The sequence below is a fragment of the Lissotriton helveticus genome, chromosome 1_1 (assembly GCF_964261635.1).
Source record: "Lissotriton helveticus chromosome 1_1, aLisHel1.1, whole genome shotgun sequence".
NCBI lineage: Eukaryota > Metazoa > Chordata > Amphibia > Caudata > Salamandridae > Lissotriton > Lissotriton helveticus.
Window position 1 is genome coordinate 2051572612 of NC_136057.1, and position 22661 is coordinate 2051595272.

The following is a 22661-nucleotide window of genomic DNA, read 5'->3' on the forward strand; positions in this document are numbered from 1 at the left end:
CGGCAATGGTGGTTGTAGAAAGGGCACGGTGTCCAGGGGGGGTCTGTAGGCAAAGGTCCTGCGCAGTGTGGTTCTGGGGCTGGTTTGGATCTGGAAGTGGAGGTGCTCTGTGGTGGAGAGGGGGTCGCTCGTGCTGGAGATGGAGAGTCGGAGGGAGCTCTTGTGTGCGATAGCAAGTCCTTCTCCTGGGTGGTGGGGGTTTTCTTTCTCTGGATCTTTTATCCATCGGGGATGGCAGTGCTGACGTCGGGGGAAGAAGTGGCGTAGGTCCACATTTCTGTGAAGAAAGCGACATCAGGCAAGAGTGTGTCAAGCAGGTCCCAGATCTCTATGGCGTGTCTGTGTAGGAAGCGCACGTTGAGGAGGATGCATGTCAGGGCTTCGGTAGTTCGGGCTTCCGGCATGGGTTCGGCGGTCGTGGGGGCGCTGTTGATTGTGAAGGATTGTCGGCAGTGTAAGCAGTAAAACTGCCCGTGGGTGGTGTTCGGCGGCATTGTTGTTTCTACTGGGGTTGAGTGCCCAAGTGGTAGGGTATAAGCATGACCTGTGAGGTATAGCAGGGTCACAGGAGTATGAATTCGGAATGCATGCATGTGTCAAGCCAGCTGTCTCCAACCTTTTCTGTACTGAGAGTTACTTATGTTCAATGAAACGCATAGAGAGCTACTAATAATATTAGTGTGGTATAATTATAATTTTCCTGTATGTATACTAATTTGACCAAGCTCAAGTTCTCTAATGTATTAACCTGGGCTGCACACAGGTGAGCTACTCAGAGGTAGCTGGAGAGCTACAGTAGCTCACAAGCTACTGGAGGGAGACCCCTGTGTTAAGCACTGACCTGATTAGGGATTTCATATCCCTGTATCTTTTGAGGCACTGGATATCGCTGCAGCTGTGATCTCTACGGCCATGTTGATGATGGGGACTATAAAGGCCTTCTGCCCGTGACCACTGTGCTTGACAATTTCTCCAGACTTTTTTGGCCGTCAGCTTCTTTGGTTTTTCCTGTTGGACGTGAACGCCCACTGAGGCCGACGTCTCTTTCCTACTGCCCGATGTCATTCTACAGTCCCCTGCCACTGACACGAGGAGCGTGGGTTTACTGATATTCAGCCCACTCTACGGACACTTTCCAGGCCCCGGAACAGACCAGAGTATTGATGGGTAAGTGACGCACACTCCTCTCAGAGCGCACCACACCCTCCACTTTACAACTGTTCAGATTTGGTGGTGCTCGTGACTAAGTGGTTTTCATAATTTTTAAGTTTTTTGGCATTATCAAGACTTACTTTGCACACGCTCATGGACACGCTCATGTGCATTTCCTTTGCATATCTGGGCAGGCATGCATATCTTGTATACTTAAGTTTAGGTAATTAGTTTGCCTTACAATGCAACAAGTCTTGAGAGAAGATATCTCTTGACTTCTGGGAAACCTCTCCATGGATTTTCAGATGGGGGTGTGCACAGGCCAGCTCCTGACGTATGATGCAGGAATGATGCATCTAAATCTTGTGTTTTGTTAACAGCCCAGCAAGCATGTGTGTTGCATGGGAAAGTATTATTGTGGGAAGAATTAGGCAGGTGGGAAGCAGCCAGAAGGAGGGGAATTCTTTAGTTACCTCTTGTGTCCTCTTCCCTAACCTGCAAGTTGCACACACCATGATTGGCCTTGCAAGACACACTGATAACTGTTTCCTCTGGTGAAGTCTCAGCCAGAAGGTCGTCCTGCACTTGCAGCTCGTCTTTCTTATTTTAACCCATTCCCCCTTTTCCCTTTGTATTCACTTTTGGTGGGCTGTTCTACTTGTCCCCATGGAGAATACAACGGGGAGTGGTCGGACTGTCATCTCTGCATTGTCCCTGTCAACCAGAAGGCTACGGTTAGTGGTTATGTCTTGACGGATCTGACACCATTTGATGTGTGTAAGTATTTATTTTCCAATCCAGTACCATAACATTATATTTTTAGTCATAATGTAGGAATGAGAATCTATTTACAAGAGGGGCAATGGGAAACAGAAAGCAACTGGAAGCCATTTGTCAAGTAAAATGTGTTTTTATATTTTGAAAACCCATAAGATGGCATTTCATAATGCATACAGATTACTAAAACTGCCTGTAAAACCTATGGCCTCCAAAGGAAGATCTTTGAAAATTATGCTAAAAAAAGTAGAATTTGGCCATTGTTATTAACGTCATTCTCCGAGCAGAAACCTCTCAACCACCTCTACTATTGCTCACTTCACTCCCTCATTCAGTGAGGTTTGCCTGTAGTCTAGACCTCATCAGTTCACAAAATTCAGATCTATTATTACTAAAGTTCAATACTAATACTCTCAGACACACAAAACCCATTTAGCAAAACGTTAAAATCTTAATATAAAATAGGCAACACGTTGCTTTAGGACTAAATACTCACTTTAGTTGTTACACTGGTAGCATCAGATCCAGCTATTGCTTGGCTTGTCACGTGGCCTCGAAAAACTGAATTCACAGAGTTAAAGAAGCTAGATTTTCCTGCTCCAACTGGGCCAACTACTAAAACACGTGCTTGGGATACAGTGTTTAAAGAGGGTTTATAATTCTTTGCCACTTCCATCAACCGCTTTTTCTCCCTATGAGGAAAACAAATTGTAAATTAAAATTCAAGGTGTAAAAAAAAAAAGAATTTAAAAACAGGTAAAAGCAGTGGACATCCTCGCAAGATTTTCTATTTTATACACATGTATATGTCAAGGTCGTTTGAAGAATAAGTGGGTATATAAGTGTCTAAATGGGTGATTTTGTGTGTGTGAAACTGATTGTATAACTGACTGATTAAGTGTATCTTAGTTAATGCATGGGTTAGTGAGTAATATATAAATGTGTAAATATCTGTATCAGTCTCTCACTTAAGTGGCTGCATGGGTTGGTGAGTAGCTACATGAGTGTCTATACGGGTTATTAGTTGGGTTTTTTGAGTATCAGTATGAGTGTCTGAGTGTCTGTGTGGTTCGGTGTGGGGTATTACTTAGTACATTGATGCATGAATGAGTGAGTCACTGTGTGTATGTGTTGAAGACCGCATGTGTGCAGGACTGTATGGGTGGATGAGTGTGTGTATGCGTGTGTTGGTGACTGAATGAATGTCTCAGTAGTGTCTTTATGAGTAACTACATATGTTTTAAACTAGTATATGTGAGTATTAGTGTATGTAAGTGAGTATATGTGAGAGTGAGAGATTGGAAGAGTACCTGTATAAATGAGTGTGTGTTTCTATAAGTGATTGTTTAAGAGAGCAACAGGCACATGCATCAAAGGATTTTGCGATCGCAAACGGTGCGAATCGCAAAAATTGGCCGTTTGCGATCGAAAAATCCTCTTTTGGAATGCATGAAGGTTCAAGGCCCTCGCAATTTAAGAATTCGCAAATATTTGCGAATTCTCAAATTGCGATTGCATTTAAGGAATTGCATTTTGCGATTCCTTAAATGCAATGCATGACACATTTCAAAATTGCGAATTCGCAATTAAGGGGAGCAAATTACCATGAGGTTGAACCTCATGGTAATTTGCGAAAACTTTGAAAAATGCACTTTTGTGCATTTTTCAAAGTTTCATGTTGTGCCCACACATGCCCTAAGGGCATGTGTGGGCACAACATATGTGCACAGATTGATTTCAGGGGTGTAACAGGGTGTCCTTTGGACACCCCTGCACCCTTGAAATCGCATTTTCAACTTGCGATTCGCTAATTGCGAATCGCAAATTGAGAATTTCTTCCCATTCATTCCTATGGGCCTCTAGGCCCATAGGAATGAATGGGGAGGTATTCCTTATTTGCGACTCGCAAATTGCGAGTCGCAATTAAGGAATAATAAGAAATCACAAAATTTAATACAAATTCTTGATGCATTGCATTTTACAATTCCTTAATTGCGATTCCTTATTTTTCGCAATTAAGGAATCGCAAAATGCAATAATGTGCATGTGTTAGTTTCTGTACAAGTAAGTGCGGTGGTATGTGTATAAATGTATACACAAGTAAATGGATGTTTGGTACTTTCTTTGCATGTGTGACTATGTTGTTGTATGGCGTTTTAGGACCCGAGTTTTCCCGATTCATGCCCTTATATAGGTACAATTCAAATTGCCCTAATATAGCCTTAGAAATCATACCCATATTTAGACATAGCCCATGCAGTCCAAATACAGGCATGGCTACTTCCACCAGTACAGAAATGTCACAATAATTTCTTGGAAAATTGGCTTAAGCAGTCAGGGACATCCCCTTGCTTGAATATTGATTGGTCCAAGAACTCATGGAGTTTTCAAAGAACTGCCATTCCATTGGGGTTCTTTTCTGATGTTATTATGCCTGACTTTACGTCAAACTAGGCACCTTCAAGGTATAAATATGTTTTCACTTGCTCTAGCAAACACACAGTGGTTTGGAGCAGTTCGACTATCTACTTGCCCGACGCAGCTCGCTACAGAAAGTGCCGAAGGAAGCCGATCCTCCAGCTGACGCACTGATCAGAGGCTGCCTTTCTCCTGCCGAGAATCCAGCTCCAGTGTTTCCAAGCTCCCCTTGCGGGGTGTTGGGAAATCGAGTACGAGACAGAGATACCAGACCTCCTTCATTCTAAACTAAGGTATGGAGCTGATTGGACCCTAAAAGAAATCTTGGATAGATTCTTGGCAAAGAATACTAAACCTATACTACACCACACTTACTTCTTCCCTCGTACTAGATTTAGGTTAGGTACATTGGGGTAGGTGTATTTTAGAAGCAGCAGTTGAGTACTTTTAGCCATTGTTATTTATGTATGCATTCTTATGGCTTAGAAACCATACAATGCTTTTACAGTATTATTTTATAATACTCTTCTCGCTGTACGCAATATACTTTGCAGCCTGTATTAAGATTGGAGCAGTTCACTTTACTTGCATGAGAAAGAAGACTGTTCAATAAATCCTTTTATTGAAAACGCCTGTCTCTCTATTTCTCTGCACCTCTGTGGAAACGAAGCATGCACGATTGACTGAGTAAAATATCTATCTATTGTTTCCACGACACTGAAAGTACAATTATTCTTGGGAAACAAAGTTGCTGTGTTTATGCGGTTGTCAGAAACTAATCCCTTCTTGTGTATTCGAGAAAGTTTCTAGTGACCTCTGAGCTAGCTGGCACTCACAATTAAGTATAATATATTCGATAGAGACCTAGTCGACCTCAGTCCTACGTCTAATCTATAGGATATATTATTCCAATGCGCAGAGCCTATTGGGAATATAAGAACTACACTACAATGTGTGTGAGAAACTCTATGGATGAGTGGGTGTATGTATAGGTGTAGGAGTACATATGATTAGTGAGTGCATGTATGAGCGACTGTATAGGACTGTTGGTGAATGAGTGGATGTTTATGTAGATCTTGGAATTAGTGAATGGGTATGTTGTAACTGATATTGGTGTGTCTATTGTTTTGAAAATGTTAGCTTGTATTTTAGAGTGTGTCTATCAAAGGTTATATTAGGGTGAGAGGAAGTCTGCCACTCTATCACAAGGATGATCAGTGATTTCATTTGAGATGTCATCAGTGATGTCATGAGTGATGCCACTAACCAAGTCATGAGTGATGTAATATGTGATGTCATCAGTAGTGCATTGCAGGCGAGCGAGTTATAGTTAGCTCAACTTACTATAACAGCCAAATTTCACTGGTTTTGTACGAGTGAAACGTCAAAATAACTATAACAACTCTGAAACTTATGGTTTTTTCAGGGAATTTCTAAGGTTTTTTAAATGCTAATTTCTAACTATTGCAAAAAGGGGGGGTTGGGCCTTGTGGGAAAGAGGGTAGGTTGGGCCGCAAAATGCTACAAAAAGGGGGATTTTTACTGATGCCTCTAATGTTAATTCAAACAATTGATGCATGAAAGAGGATAAACCAAACTTTATTAGTTTATCCTGACACTTGATTTATGTTGTTTTTCTTTTTGATGAATTGTAAAACTTATTTCATTTTAAGCCAGAGAAAGAACATCATCAATTTCACAATATGCCACACAAAAATGTTGAAACACAAACACTCAATATTTACAGTGAAAAACATGTGGAAATAAACATATTTAAATACAAAAACAAATGTGCTCACAAGTTAATCTAGGCACATCATTATACAGTTTCCAAGAGACAATACAAAAAACTGCAATTGTCAAATCGATTCCAAGGGGGTAAAAAAGCTTTTTGAAACCACCCTTGTCCCTGTTAAAGTATTGCTATATTCTAATTCGTTTTAATCAGGGGATAAACAGATGCCGTTGGTACAATCTCTTTAATAAATAGATGGATGCCTGGATGCCGACGCGTTTCGAGTCTCTCTGTCTGATTCACAGGACTCTCATCAGGGCAGGATGAGTCATATCCATGGGAACTGTTTACGTAAAAAAGGGGGGAATAATTTTTAGAAATTGAACCTCGATCCATTCTGGATTGCCTTAAAGAGAATTGCATCAAAGGATGCGGCATACCTTTTCTGACCAAGGATGCACTGGTCTTTAGAATGTCTTCCGAGCCGTGGGTGTCACACTGCAATAGAGTAAAGCGCAAATGAGGACACTATGTTGATAGTGTAGACTGAACTCTGCCTGCGTTCAAGGGGGGCAGTCTATTTATTTTACCTTTATCTTTCTTGGTCTGGCACTGCGTTGGACAACCGTTTCAGTTTGACTCCAAGTGTCGAGTATAGCTTACATATCTGAAAGAGAATGTGGAGCGGCGTGTAAATCTATACGCAGGGGGAAAACCTTTTGACCCATTGCATGCAGCGGGAACAATATTGAAGGAAAGGACTTACTTGTCCGTAAATGTCAGGGGAGCGGGAATGAATACCGCTGTTAGTTGAATTGCCAGGTCGTGTGTCCTGTGGAACACAAGGAGGAGATCACTGTCTTGGCTCTTCATTTTAGAAATAAATAAATTTACCCGTCAAACAGCATACGGATCTCACCGTTAAATGTGAAGCCTTCCGCGTTGTCAATATCTCTCGCCCGTGACTTCTTGCAAACAGGAGGAGCCGTGCATGCGCGGTTGTGATCTGTATCGGGTTCCCGGTCACGTGACTCTGTGTTGGTCAATCAGACCTGTCAGGGGCATTACTAGTATTTACACTGTATTATGGGGATTGTAGTGTCAAGCAAATGTATCGAATTACGACACCAGCGTTTTGGGAACGTGCATTACTACTATGCCCTATTTACTTCACTCAAGCAAATCAGTCCTTTGTTGACACTGTCGAACTTCATGATGAGGTACGCCTCTTTGCGCAATAGTGCAGCCTCAACGTTTGGTGATTGATGTTTAGGATCAACCCATGTTAATACTGTCCACTTGAAATCGTTTTCACCATGGTTGTTACTTAAAAAATTTTCAACCATAGGTGCATTTGATACTTTTTTCTTTATTCTTGAACGATGTTGTGTGATCTGTACATTGACGGATTGATAAGTTTTGCCAATGTATACTCTATTGCAAGGACACAGCACGGCATAGACCACATTCTTAGTCTTGCAATTAGTGAACATCTCATGTTTCCATTTGACCCCGTCATGGTCAAACACATTGCCTTCTAATGTCGTTGAACAAGACACACAATTGCCACATTTGTGGTGCCCACATATAGGTTTTAGCTTCCATTGTGCTATCAGGTCGCTCTTCTGTTTAGGGATATAACTGTCCGCTTTTACCAGTTGTTGGCCTATACTTGTGTTTTTGCGCATGACGAAAATGGGTTTCTGTAGGGGATGTTCCAAAGTTTCCAATAAGTGCCAGTTTTTTTAGAATGATGCGTTTAAATTGGTTTGTGTGTGAACCGAAGGTTGTTACACAAACCAATTTGTCTAACTCACCCTTTTCTTTAATCTGGATAAGGTTTTCCCTTGGGGTGAATCTGGCCCGTTTCTTGGAATGTTTTAATAGTTTCTTCGGGTACCCTCTTTGCGCCATTTCAGCACAAAACAATGTTGCATGGGACTCAAAATCTGCCACATTTGTGCAGTTGCATCTTATTCTCAACAGTTGTCCGTAAGGGAGATTTTCTTTCAAGCACTGTGGGTGTGAGCTTCTATAATGTAGAATGGTGTTTCTGTTTGTTTCCTTTTTGTGTATAGTGGTTGTCAGTGTGTCTACGCGGGTGCCGACTGTAACGTCCAGGAAAGTAATTTTACTTTTACTGGATTCCATTGAAAATTTGATGTCGTTATGCCTGGAATTTAGCCAGTCATGGAAATGCTCGAGCTCGGTCTGACTCCCCTGCCACAGGAGCCAGACGTCGTCAATGTACCTTAGCCATTGATTTATGTTGCCAGAGAATGGGTTGTTATTATATATGAATCTTTCTTCATACTGTGCCATATAGAGCACCGCCATCTCCGGCGCATAAGGACAGCCCATGGCAGTGCCTTTGATTTGAACAAAAAAAGCATTCTCAAACTTGAAATAGTTGCCTCGTAAAGTTATTTCCGCCAATGATAGAATGAATGAGGTGGGTACCCTGTGGGGTCTGTCACGTTGGTCTAGATATAGTTCTAACACCTGTAATGCCTCATCCTGAGGGATTAGGGTGTAAAGTGAGGCGACATCTAGTGTCACCATCATCTGTGTTTCCTCATTAAATTTCTAACTATAACATCCCAAAAAGCTATGTTTTTTTCAGTGAATTTCAAAGGTTTTTTAAATACTAATTTCTAACTATAACGTCTCTGCAACCTATTTTTTTTCATTAAATGTCAAAGGTTTTTTTAATGCTAGTTTCTAACTATAACGTCCCTAAAACCTATGGTTTTTTCAGTGAATTTCAAAGGTTTTTTAAATGACAATTTATAACTATAATGTATCTGAAACCTATGTTTTATTTGGTGAATTTCAGAGGTTTTTTGTAATATTTTGGAATTTAATATCCTTTAATATGTTTTCCTTTTCTTTTTTTAAATTATATAATGTTTTGTATCCTCTAAAATAAATATCTATATATTTTTTTTGGAAGAAGAAATTAGTCGCGTACCAGTTGTGTACTAAGCATGATCGTTACGCGGATCCTATTGCTAAAGTTGTGAAGGATGCGTGTTTGGTATGCAACAGGCACCCCTCGCGTTCACACCTGAGGGCCACGCTGGGAGCCGCACACCTCTCGTGTTCACACCTGGAGGCCGCACAGAGCGCTGCGCTCTGGCCGCAACTCCAAATTGTAGCGAAAAAAAACCCGGCTCCTACCATTAATTTATATTCGCCCAGGGGACCCCATCCTCCGGGGCATTCTTATCCTTTATTTTATTTTTTCCTAGGGGAGGGGGACCATGTGGCCCCCATCCCGGGCTACTTGTAACGCCAGGGATTCCATACCCTGGAGCCTGGTCACTTCGTTGGGGACCGTGGGATGAGCCCCAATGCACCCACGGTCCCGCTGGCTCCCCCGCGTCCTCCAGGAGCCGGCATTGCTTTTCCACATGGGGAGCTGCTGACATGCAGCTCCCCGTATGGAAAAGCAATCTGCTTTGGATTTTGAAAGAGAGAGCAGTTTTCCCTGCTCTCTTCCAAAATCCAAACCAGAGTTTGCTATGATAGGGCCGGAGACGTGCTCCCGACCTACCAAAGCAAACAACAGTGTCTCGCGGGGTGGGCACCCCGGGAAACTGCAGGAGCCGGCCCTGGGGGGTGGCAGTTCCCAGGACCATCGAAGGCTCCAAGAGGGGTGCTGTACGGCCCCATCCCAACTTTTGCAAAGTCCCGGGGAGGTGGTGGTCCCAGGGGCTCCATACAGGACCAACACTACTCACTTCAAGTATTTTATTCTTGAGTGCTTGAACCCTTGGTAAAATTAAAGTGTGGCACCTTTGCCTAATTAGGAAGGCTTTGGTGTCAAAAGTAGTATTTAAAATATATAAAAATAGCAAAAGTGTGCTATGTGAATGTGAATATACAAAACTATTGTTTAAAAAGGTCTACATGTTTCAACCCATACATGGATTCAAGGGTTTTCGTCAGGACCGTGGTGATTTGAACTGGGTGGTCCGCCCACGCTAAGGAGCGTCCTGCCCTAGTTCAAGATAGAGACCATAAATAGTGGTCTCGTGAAAAAAAGTGCGTTTTTCTTTTTTGAAAAAACCTGTGAAAAGACAGGGAAACAAAGAACAGGAAGGGATCACACACTGGGGTAGACAAATTGGATTATACCACATATAACACATACGTTCATGATCAGTGGCACAATCGTAACATCCACGTGTGGAGTCATGCCAGCATATCAATATTGTGTGTAGAGCATATCTATTGCGTGGATTGCAACAGTACTACAGTGATAAGTTGCCGGGTAGTGCCTTTCAATCGAAGGGCAGGTGCCAAAATGAGGGGTGTCGAGATGGTTTTGGCGTCTGGAATATGTGAAAACCAGGGGTCGGTAAATGGGAGGGTGACCTATTAGCGTGCTGCGATGTGAACGGCTGCCAGACATTTGTGAGCAGTCGTGAAAAGAAACCGTCTCAATTGCATGGAGGCGGCTAGTTATTTAGTGCTTACGCTTAGAAGCGGAACTATCGCTTCATGGGCACCAGCGTTACCAAGTTGACAGGATTCCGTCTCCTGTAGGTAGAAAAACATGTATCTACTGTCAGCTATGTAGTCACAGAGTGCTGACAATCGAATATAGCCTCAAGAAAAAATGCGGTCAATCATTACCGCATTTCGATCCATCAAGTGTACTTACTTGTCGCTTCTGTTCATCAGACCGAAAAACCTACTTGGTTCTTGCTCGGCGTGCCCCGTAGAGTGTCTCGGGTACCTGAATGCTGCCGGTAATGTGAGCACTTCCTAGTTGGGCGTGGCCGGGTTACGTGTGTTAAGCACGTGGTCTAGTGGTAGCCACTCACGATGTTTTGGTTAACATAGTGAAAGGACTACACTTGCACAAATGAGTCATTGTTTACATCGCTATGGTAACGATGTGTTTTGATCTCGGGCAAGCAGCGTTTTGTGAGCGCAGAGACAATTTAAACTGAGGCATAATTCTAGGGTTTTTTTTGCGTTTGTGAGGGCACAAACACCAATTCAGATTGGGACATAATTACAGGGTAATATTTCACAGAGAATACTTCAGGACAAAGAAAGGGGGCAGGATTACCGCTTTTTTTGAATATGAATTAAATAAAACAGAACAGAAACGGGCACATAGTGATTCAGTGCAGTGGGCGCAGTCTGGATTTTGATGAACCCTCATGTCAATACATTATTCCACGGTATATTGTCGTTTAAACCGGTTTTATGCGTGGAAAGTCTGTAGACCCACCTCTGTTCCTTTTCAAATAGACGTTTGATCAAGTTTGTACCTGGTTGGACTTGTTCAATGATTGTCCATTTGATGTCATCGGCAGTGTGACCTATGGACAAAAAATGTTCAGTGAGCTTTGTATTTGTCTTCCTGCACCTGATGGTGCTCCTGTGCTCTCCGATGCGTAGTTTTATCTTTCTACTGGTCATTCCTACATAATGTAGGTCACAAGGGCATGTCAATCTATAGATGACGTTCTCGCTATTGCAATTGGTCTGCCCTCTGATTGTCCACACTTTATTTGGTTCCAAAAGTAATGTTTTTGTATTTGTGGTAAAGGGGCAAACACTGCAACTTCCGCATTTATAGTGGCCAGTTACCTTCGGTAGACCCCATAGGTTTGTTTGTGTTTCTTTTCTCGGGTATACCGTTAGGGGTCTTGTATTGACCACTGCATCTTTTATGCTTCGTGCCCTTTTGAATGAAAATAGGGGTTTGTTCAATCTGAGGTTGCCTGTGTTCAGAATGTTCCAGTGCTTTTTTATTATCCTTGATACATCATTGGATATTGTCTTCTCGACACCCCTCATTTTGGCGCCTGCCCTTCGATTGAAAGGCACTACCCGGCAACTTATCACTGTAGTACTGTTGCAATCCACGCAATAGATATGCTCTACACACGATATTGATATGCTGGCATGACTCCACGCGTGGATGTTACGATTGTGCCACTGATCATGAACGTATGTGTTATATGTGGTATAATCCAATTTGTCTACCCCAGTGTGTGACCCCTTCCTGTTCTTTGTTTCCCTGTCTTTTCACAGGTTTTTTCAAAAAAGAAAAACGCACCTTTTTTCACGAGACCACTATTTATGGTCTCTATCTTGAACTAGGGCAGGACGCTCCTTAGCGTGGGCGGACCACCCAGTTCAAATCACCACGGTCCTGACGAAAACCCTTGAATCCATGTATGGGTTGAAACATGTAGACCTTTTTAAACAATAGTTTTGTATATTCACATTCACATAGCACACTTTTGCTATTTTTATATATTTTAAATACTACTTTTGACACCAAAGCCTTCCTAATTAGGCAAAGGTGCCACACTTTAATTTTACCAAGGGTTCAAGCACTCAAGAATAAAATACTTGAAGTGAGTAGTGTTGGCCCTTTTTAAACACAATTTTGATAGTCTTGAACACATAAAAAACAAAACCAGCTCCACTGTAATCAGGTGTCGCAGCACACCCTGTAGGCACTCGGCCTATGGGGTGGGACCCCGATGATGAAGCATGTCACCAACCAGGTTGGTGAGTGAGGGGTCTTCTATAAAGATATGTATTATCCAGCAACAGGTTGGGGCAAAATGTGCTGACCAGAGCATTTGTGCTCATTGTTAGAGAGTTATTTCTCTCTACCCACGAGGGGTTACTCCTCTACTGTTTTTTCATATTAATTGGGGGACCAGGAGTTCCCACCTCACATAGTGCCCGTCATTATTATCATCCCTCTCTCTCTCCATTGTTGTAAAGCTCCATACAGGACCCCACATTTACACAGTTAGGGCCCCGGGGAGGTGTTGGTCCAAACCCCCCCCAAATAAGTAATCTTTGTGTTTAAAAGAGAGCCCAGGGGAGGTGGCAGTCCCCGGTTCTGAGTGACACTATGTTACCCCATTGTCTTTAATAGTTGTCCTCAAAATGTCCACTATCACGTCCTACAAATCTGCACCTTTTGCTGTTTATCTCCTAAGAATTCAGGGTGGGCACCACTGAGTCAGGCTGCCTTGGTCTGTAAAAAGGAAACCAGAAAAGCTAAGGAACCGGCCATTCTAGTGTTAGACTTACATTTGAGTCCTGACAAAAATATACAAAACATACCTTAATTTCATAGGCAGCAATGTAAAACAGATTATTTGTGTTTAGAATCTATGAATAGAATAAAGGATTTAATGTAACAAAAAGTTTGATAATTTGCTGTATTTCTTAGATATAGCATATTCTCTGCAGCTGCTGTGGGTGCACTAACATGGATGCATTCCCTAGAATCAATAGAAGGCAGAATGATGCAGCAAACATCTAATATCATGCGGTGAGAGAGGATCTTCTTAAGACTGTATATATTTTATACAAAGAGCATTAGCAAAACGTATGGCAGAGGCTTTCATTGTTATGCCAGTTCTAAAATCAGGATACTACTTTGGAACTACTTTGGACCTACAGGATAGTTGGTTTGCCTCTGGCTCTATGGAAAGGTTAGTGATAGCGATATTGTCACTACCACCCCTCTAATTGACAGTTCTGTGGCTGCAAAAGCAGAGATGCTATAACCACAGACCACTGCCATCCCGAAGGCAGCAACCAGTGTTAAGCTGCAATAGTGAAAGACTATTTTAATGTCCACTCTCAGGCTTCCCTGTATAAAGACAACAAATAAGATCAAAGAAATGATCTAGAAATGGCATAGATATACTTCTAAATTATTTTTCCATTTTCTTATACAAAGTAATCTCATAATTTGAATGAACAAACTTATTATAAGTATTTGATAAAACAGTACAGTCTGAAATTAGTTGCAAAAAGCTGCTGATCACATTGAGAAAACTTGAACAGGAGAAGCTGTATAGGACGACGGGTTATGTTGTATGTGGCCCAGGTGAAACTGAATAATCTGAATCAGGATATCACATTTAGGTGATGGGCTGGGAACATGTCCATGGAACAGCAATGTTCAGTTACTTAGTTATTCTATAGTGCAGTGTTTATCAATTCCTTTATCTTGTGGCATTGATGGGTTTATCAGCATGCAGAGGGTTGCCTGTCTAGCTTCAGTTGTACTAATTGGTTGGTTTGCAGGTGCAGAAGCATATATTGCAACCTTTCACCAAATATGAATGGGTGCGACGTGTGTCTTCTGCCTTGGTTATGGTGTGTAAACAGGTACCTCTCTGTCTTTGTACACTGACTATGGTCCCCAAAGTATGGGTATTTCCAATTCAAAGGCTGTACAATCATGGTCAGGTGCTGTGGTTGCAACTTTGATCCAACACCCAGGAATGGATATCTGTAGAGAATTACTTCAAAGTGTTACCTTTAGCCATGGATTTCTTCCAAAGATTAGGCATCCGATAGGGCCCCAAACAGTTGAATTAACTCAGCAAGTTCCAAATCATATTTCCATCTTTCACCAATTTCAATACTTTCCCCGACAAACTAGAATGGTTTGTATCCCTAAAAGACGGTGTGCTTAGCTATTTCAGTGCGTTCTTAAAATCGGAGGGCAATATGTGGAATAATCATTCATCTAGATATACAGAAGGATGGTTAGGTGATAAGTGGAAAAAAATTGAAAAAGAGTTAAGGAAATCTCAATATTTATATAGGGTATGTCCCTCGGAGGAGGCGAAACCAAATTCATATAAATGGAAAAGCAATACAAGACCTTAATTAAAAAATTTAAAAATGTGTATATAATAAAAAAACAGAATGAAATGTTAGAGGTCATACGGGGGGAAACAGAGCAAATATTGGGGGCTGGTGAACAATTTAACATACACACATGCAGTGTACCCCACCCATATGATAGCTGAAAAATACTGGGTAATACACATTAATCATATATATGGCCCACTTACTTTTTTTGATCTGCATTATCATTATACAGAAGATTTAGAAATCTTAAATCTGTACTCAAAAGTGCAGATCAAAAATGCAATAACTGGTTTTAAATTAAACAGGGACAAAGGACCGGATAATATCCTGGCAATTATTTTAAAAGCAAAAATGTACTGCTGAGGTAGAGAACCTGTCACATCTGTATCAATGGATAGTTGAAAAGGAAAACATCCCAAAGTCCTGGGGGGGGTCTCTAATAAAACCCTTATTAAAGAAAGGGGATGGTGGAAATACAGCAAATTATAGGCCAATTAGCCTTCTGGCTGTGACAGCGAAAAGCTTTTCAAAACTTTTGCTCACTAGGTTAGAGGAATGGGTCTTAGAAAATAAACTCTTACCATTAGAAGAAAGTGGTTTTCGTTCTTGGCAATCAACCATGTACTACGATTTTGTATTATGGGCCTTAGCTAAAAAATCTGTAGAAATAAACCAGAGATTGTGCGGTTGTTCTTCCGCATGGCTTTCGACGCAGTAGACAGGGGAGCATTATGGTATAAACTCCGTTCTTGGAAGGCCCCATGGGATTAGTTGTCACTGATCCAGGCATCGCATACTTCAAATTGGACACTGTGGAGATGGATGGGTCAGGTAGATTAATGAAAAAATCCAAATCAACAACGGCCTTTCACAAGGCTGTATGTTAGCCCAGATCCTTTCCAGTCTTTATGTAGCTCATCTCCCCTTATGCCCGAGTGAAACTAGTCCCTTTTCCCCAAAAATGGGAGCAATCCATATCTCTTGATTGATGTATGGGGATGACCTTGTTATTTTGGACTATACCTCAAAAGGTGTCCAGAAACAAACTGAATGTTCTAACAGAATATTGTGCATTAAACCATCTGAGAATTAACTTTGATAAGACAAAGGTTTTAATCTTGTGGAAAAAAGTACCCCATTTTAATTGGCACATTAATAGCATGAAAAAAGAATATGTTTCCTCTTATAAATATCTTTTAACGCTAAGCTGAAATGGAACAACCATTTGCAGTGCATCAGATCGAGAGCATTGTTACAGGTGGGATCCCTAGTAAAGTTTATTAATATCTATGGGGCGTTCACAACTTTTAAAGGCATTTTCGCATGAGGTTCCTCCTTTAGCTTTGTCTCTCAAGAGCAACGTTCGCAACCATACAGATCATATGTTAAATGCAGAGGTTTTGGCAGCGGTGTTATCTGCTTGGATTTTGTCTCACCAGAAAGATATGGAGCACTTATCTCAGAGGTCTTCCTTTCCCATGTGCCTGTTTTGAATGGATTCCTGCTCCATGCTCGCGTGTGAGGTCTAAAATTGTGCAGTTTGTTGTTGTGGGGTGCAACCCCTTAGGCAAGGGTCACTCCCCCGGGAGCATGTTTAGCTGAGTTTCGGCTGCCCCAGGGGGATGATTCGACCACATTTAGCTTCTGTTTGAATGTGTGTGAAATGTTACTTCTATTTTTTCACAATGAGTATAGTGTTGCCTTTTGTGTAATTTTCTTTGGTTTTCTTTTCTAGTGGAATATAGTTGGTGCTTGCTGCTTCTGTGCAGAGTAGGTGCTGATGAGTCTAGCGGTCTCTGGCAAGTGAGTGGCATTGTTCTTTGTGTGCTCTGTATTGATTGACTTTACCTTACAACTGCTATGTGCCAGTCGTTTTTCTTCTTGTTTTATATATCTGCAATGTATTACTTTTCTTACACAGTGTTGGGCATTGTTGTTTACTTGTTTGTCAAGTTAGTTTTGTAACTAAGGATTATGGCTAGCCGCAGGATGACCGCTCAGCAGGGTGTTGGTATGCTTGTCGAGTCTTCTAACCAGGATTATGAGACTGACTGCATTTTAGGTAGAGGAGGCAGGCCTGGATTCTAGAAGTGAATTTTCTGTCCAAGAGAAATCATCGGATGATGAAGCCACTCTTAGTGTGGATGGAGTGCCGCATTTAGAGGAAGACACTGGTGTGCCAATAGTGGAGCCTGGGGCTGCAAGGCTTCCCATTGGAAGTGCTGGACTCTGGGTTGAACCAAACATTGTGCAGCCGGTGTTGCCTGCCTTTAGTGGTGTCGCAGGGTGTAGAGTGAATTGTGAAAACTTTTTGCCTATTTATTTATTTATTTATTTATAACACTTATAAAGTGCACTGTTACCAACCGGTGTCCTGGCGCTGAAGTGATAACTCCCTTTCAGTTGTTTATGGACAAAGTATTTGTGGATGAGATTGTTGAGCAGACTAATAAGTATGCTGAACAGTGTTTGAGGGAAAACAGTGCCAGACTTAAGCCCCTTTCTAGAGATACACAGTGGACTCCCACAATCTGGATGAGTTGAACAACTGCTTGAGTTTAACTTGTGTGCTGGGCTTGATAAGGAAGCCATTGTTGTCTTTTTTTGGTCTATTCCTTGATGGCCATGGCTATATTTCCTGCAACCATGAGTCATAATCAATATTTACTTCTTCTATGGATGTTGCATTTTGTTAACAATAATTTAGCATTTCCACAAGATCACCCTGATTGTGACCATCTTTTTAAGGTTCGACCTGACCTTGATCACTTGGTAGCTTGATTTTCAAAGATGTATGTGGCAGGTAAAGAAACAGCTGTGGATGACTCTTTGGTACTTTTCAAGGGCCGATTGGTTTTTAGGCAGTACATTCCTAGCAGGGGGTCATGTTATGGAATTTACAGCCTGATTCATGAAGCGAAATAGCGCCCGCAATGGCTGCGAAAACGCAATTGCGGGTGCAAAACACGGAATCGGCATTCAAGTTCGAAATAGCGAAATCGCAAAAAAATAATAGCGAGCGGAATAGCAATTACGCTGTAAAAGTCGCAGACTCCGGGAAGTCGAGCATTAGCGATAATGAAATAGCGACCAACCACGGAATCTGCGAATTGAATAGCGAAACGCAATATTGTCTCAATCGGCATTCATGAAAGAAATACATTAGCGAAAAATCGCTAAATCGCACATTAGCGCGGCGCAATTTAAGGACAACTCAAAGCAGGTGGTAACCATAAAAGCCATGATTAACCAAAGTTTGAAAAACTGTTAGCCAATCACCAACAGGTCCAGGCCTGACCAATCACACATAAGGACATTCAGCAGCAGCAATAGGCGTTCCACAATGCCTGGGATGTACATGGTGGTGAGGCGGCGAAGGCTACAGCGAGCAGCACGGAGGAGACGCATGAGGCAGGCAAGGATTTACCGGCAGCGGGTCACCTTGCTGGGGCAAACCAGAGAACAGATTTCTGCTAAATACAGGCTGAATGGGGAAATGATCACCTGGCTGATACAAGAACTCGACCCCATCATGCAGCACCCAACAAGGCGAAACAATTCTGTGCCCACACATGTGCAGGTATTGTGCAGCCTGCACCTCCTGGCATCCGGCAGTTTCCAGGGCATAGTAGCCGCTGCTGGGGGGATTTCCCAGCCCACCATGTCACGCTGCCTCCACACTTTTGTTGACGCCATGCTCACCCAGCTCCACCGGCACATCACATTTCCCACGAGCCAACAGGATTTGGACCTCACAAAACTACAATTTTATAATGTTGCCCATTTTCCCCATGTCCTTGGCTGCATAGACTGTACCCACGTCGCCATCTGCCCACCAGCTGGCACGGAGTATATGTACCGCAACAGGAAGTCGTACCACTCCCTCAACATACAGATGGTCTGCAATGCCAAGACCATCATCACTGACATTGTGGCCCAGTACCCAGGGAGTACCCATGACTCCTTTATCTTCAGGCACAGCGGACTCCACACACGACTGATCAGGGGAGAGTTTGGGGAAGGACACCTACTTGGTAAGTACACTTTGTCGACAATGTCACATTGCTATGAAGTAACTGCGCTGCACAGGCAATCAACATCTGCTCCTCTCATTCAGGTGACAGTGGCTACGCCCTACGGGAATACCTCCTGACCCCTTACCTCAACCCTGCCACACCTCAGCAACGCTGCTACAATGTTGCGCACATCCGGACAAGGAACTGTATTGAAAGGACATTTGGCCTGCTCAAGAGCAGGTTCCGTATACTGCACAAGACAGGTGGGGCCATGTATTACAGTCCTGCAGCGTGCTGCCGCATTGTGGCTGTCTGTGCAATGCTTCATAACATTGCAACCAAGCGCCGGATACCAGTTGACATCTCAGGCAGTGAATCTGAGGGGGACGACCGGCCACCAGCACATGCGCACCATGCACGCGGGGAGAACCCAGCTGAAGGCCACAGACGTCGCAACCACATCACAGCTAACAATTTCTAGCCCACCCCCTTCCCCCACCCCACATATCACAATAGCATGCAAACTGTAATGATTACACAAGGCGTATGTGTGCACCAAAATAAATGTATTTGTTTGAATCACAAAAAAATATATGGGTCTCCGTAACAACTATTTACAAAATGCAGTATTCATGCATACTGCATGAGACGCTCCATGGCAGGCTTAAGTTCAGCCTGCGCCCGTCCCTGACACAATGTCATTGGCGCCTCCGGCGCACAATTCCCAGGCGCCTGGGAGCCTCTTCCTCTTCCTGGGCAGCTGGAGCTGGGGCAGCCCTTGTGCTGCGCCTAGGTGTGGGGGCCTGCGTGGCAGAGTGGCTGCTGACACTAGAGGTACCCTCACTAGCATCATCACCCCCCACAATTGCCGGAATCACAGGTGCGTGCAGTGCGGTGACGGCGGTTGTCAAATGCTCCAGCACTCGGGTAATATCCTCGCAGCACTGGACGAGTTGGTGCTGCTGGGTTAACGAGCGCCGCGCAAGCAGGGTGGTGGCATTTGCCGAGGCATAATTGGAGCGGCTATAGGTAGACAGCCGGCTCAGCAACTGGTGGTGGCGCCTGCTAGCAACACTTCGGTGCTTCACCAGCGCTGCAGTGTTGTGTTCCATAGCCGTCGCCATGCGGTCAATGGCCGCCGTCATGCGGTCCACCCTCTCGCCCACTCCCGCCACATTGCGGCCGATCTTCTGCAGCTGGAGCTGGATGGCTCCTTGCTGCTGCGACTGGCGCTGGTGTAAACGCAGCATGCGCCGCTCCACACTCAGGCAGGCGTGGAAATGGCCATTGCCCCTCCTGGTGGTAGGCCGCTGTGTAGCGGATGTGGCTGGCCCAGATGGTGGTGGACGAGCTGCAGGTCTTGCAGCAGCTGGTGTTGCAGGTGCGGCAGGTGTAGTGGGTGGCCTGGCCTTGGCAGCCGGTGGGCCTGAGGCGGATGCAGCAGGCAAGGTGGGTGGCCTGGCCTTGGCAGCCGGTGGGCCTGAGGCGGATGCGGAAGGCAAGGTGGGTGGCCTGGCCTTGGCAGCCGGTGGGCCTGAGGCGGATGCGGAAGGCAAGGTGGGTAGCCTGGCCTTGGCAGCCGGTGGGCCTGAGGCGGATGCGGAAGGCAAGGTGGGTGGCCTGGCCTTGGCAGCCGGTGGGCCTGAGGCGGATGCAGCAGGCAAGGTGGGTGGCCTGGCTGCTGGTGTTGGCGCTGCCGCAGGGGCTGGTGGCTGGGTAGCAGGTAGGGATTCCTCCTCCTGGGCCTCCTCGTCGATCAGCAGCCTCTCACTGTCGCTGCTATCTCCCGCACCTGTGAGGGTAAGTGGATACTCATTAGGTGCATGTGACTGTCAGACGTGCAGATGTTACATGCATGCTGGGTGTCATTCCCTGGGTGGCTGTGTATATGCGCACTTTGGAACCTTTGGGGCCGCATTGTGGTACTACTACATTGTGGTCATACTACGTCTCCCACAATGCTTCAGGGCATTTCCTGATGCACGGCATGACTAAGGGCCAATGAGTGAGCCTATGTGGTCGGGGCGGTCATAGGGGACAGGGTCGCAGTCGCATGCCACTTACCTTGGGTGTCTTGGGTGGGGCGGGAGGAGTCCAGAGGGGTCACGCCAACACACGCCTCCCTCTCCAACGTGTCCTCTACCCGGTCCTCCAGGGGGGTGTTGGGTGGGACAGTCGGTCCACCACCTCCGGTGCCTGATGCCTCACCAAGGCGCTCCGCCACCCTCTCCTTGGCACGCCCTCGGAGGTCGTACCACCGCTTTTTTAATTCCTCCAGGGACCTGTCCGCAACGCCCACAGAGTTCACGCTTGCGGCAATCCCCACCCAGATCCTCCTCTTCTCCTGCTCTGGGACCCTCCGGGAGTTTGCACCAAACAGCTGGTCGTGGTTGGCCACCACACCCTCTATGAGGTTCTCCAGCTCCTGTTCGGAAAATTTCAATTTGCGCTTTCGGCCAGCGCTGTTGCTGGGTCCGGGCTGCGGGTCGTCTGACATAGCGGTCGCTATTTCGGCGGGGTCGGGATGCGCAAACGGCGGGTTGGTGGCAGCTTTCCGTCGTTGACAGTCGACTGATAGCGTCACTGTGGTGTTTGGGGGTGGGATTTGGCTGCTTCCTGGTTGTGATGTCATCACGGTGCTCGGAATGCGTCTTCCCGTTTTCCAGATCCCGCGAGAATGCGACTCGCAATCCCGTGCAATCGGGATTGCGAGCGCAATCGGGATTGCGAGTCGCAATCCCGATCGCAGGTAGCCGGAAATAGCGATTATTCTGCGTTTTTTGTGGGTCGCTAACGACTTTAGCGCCCGCATGCGAGTCGCTATTTTTTCTCCGAAAAGTACATGAATGCCGTTTTGCGTTTCCTCAATAGCGAGTCGCTATTGATCGCTATTAGGGACACGCAAAACGGCCCGTACATGAATCAGGCTGTTAGAGTTATATGCTGTCTGAGAGTAGTACTGGATATGTCTATAATTTCAGGGTCTACACTAGTAGTGATTTCAGTATTGATCCCCACCTGCCCTCCCCCCGGTTGTCCATCCACATTTGGTGTTACAGAGAAAATTGTGTGGGAGATAGTCAAAGTGGACACGATTGCTTGTGGCACAACTGACTCTAAACGCAAAGGTTACCCAGAAGAACCTATTTGTATAAAACCTTTGAAGGGACAGTGCAGTGCCTTGCGTAGTGAAGAACTTTTAGCTCTGAACCTTTCTGACAGGAGAGATGTCTATATGCTGAATACCACCCATGATGAAAGTAGTTCACCTGTGACTGTTTGGGTTGAAGTTGCAGAAGGGCCTAAACCAGTGTGCATTTTAGACTGCAATAAATACATGGGAAGTGTGGCTCAAGTAGATCAGAGGTTGGAACCTTTCACTGCCGTTCGTGAGGTGTACCTTTGGTATAAGAAGTTGACTGTCTATTAATTCCATTTAGCAGCCTTCTATGCTTTTGTTGTATTTAAGGATTGTTCTCCAGGGGCAAAGATGACATTTGTTCAGCTTCAGCAGTCTGATGACAGCCTTGTTGTAGTGGAACAGGCAAGAGTTCATAGAAAAGCAGTTTGGAGGATGTGGCTAGATTGAAAGATATAACCTGTGCATCCCAAGTAAAAGTTTACCTGAAGCCTATGTGCACAGCATATGTATTTAACATAACAATTACACACAGTACACCAAAGCTTTTTTTGTGTTTCTTCAATAAACTTATTTCATAAAACATTCTAATTTAACAAATGTTTGACAGACATATTATATATGCTGTACATTTCAAAATCATATACATGTCATTTAATGAAACATAGTATCATAATCCAGCTGTTCTTGTTGTACAAGTTTCAATTCCTAGGGAAAACCTACTCATTCTAGTTATTTTAGTAAATTAGAAACCCAGGGG

General features: G+C 44.2%; 1 protein-coding gene across 3 annotated transcripts in view; it reads right to left on the minus strand.

Annotated features, from left to right (window-relative positions):
* The window catches only part of LOC144755726 (interferon-induced protein 44-like), a 210437-nt gene that overhangs the window by 91516 nt on the left and 96260 nt on the right, over window positions 1-22661 (minus strand). For all 3 annotated transcript variants that reach the window (XM_078644922.1, XM_078644929.1, XM_078644939.1), the window contains exon 4: window positions 2426-2621. In XM_078644922.1, coding sequence (XP_078501048.1) covers window positions 2426-2621 — 196 coding nt within the window. The remainder of the gene's footprint in view (window positions 1-2425; window positions 2622-22661) is intronic.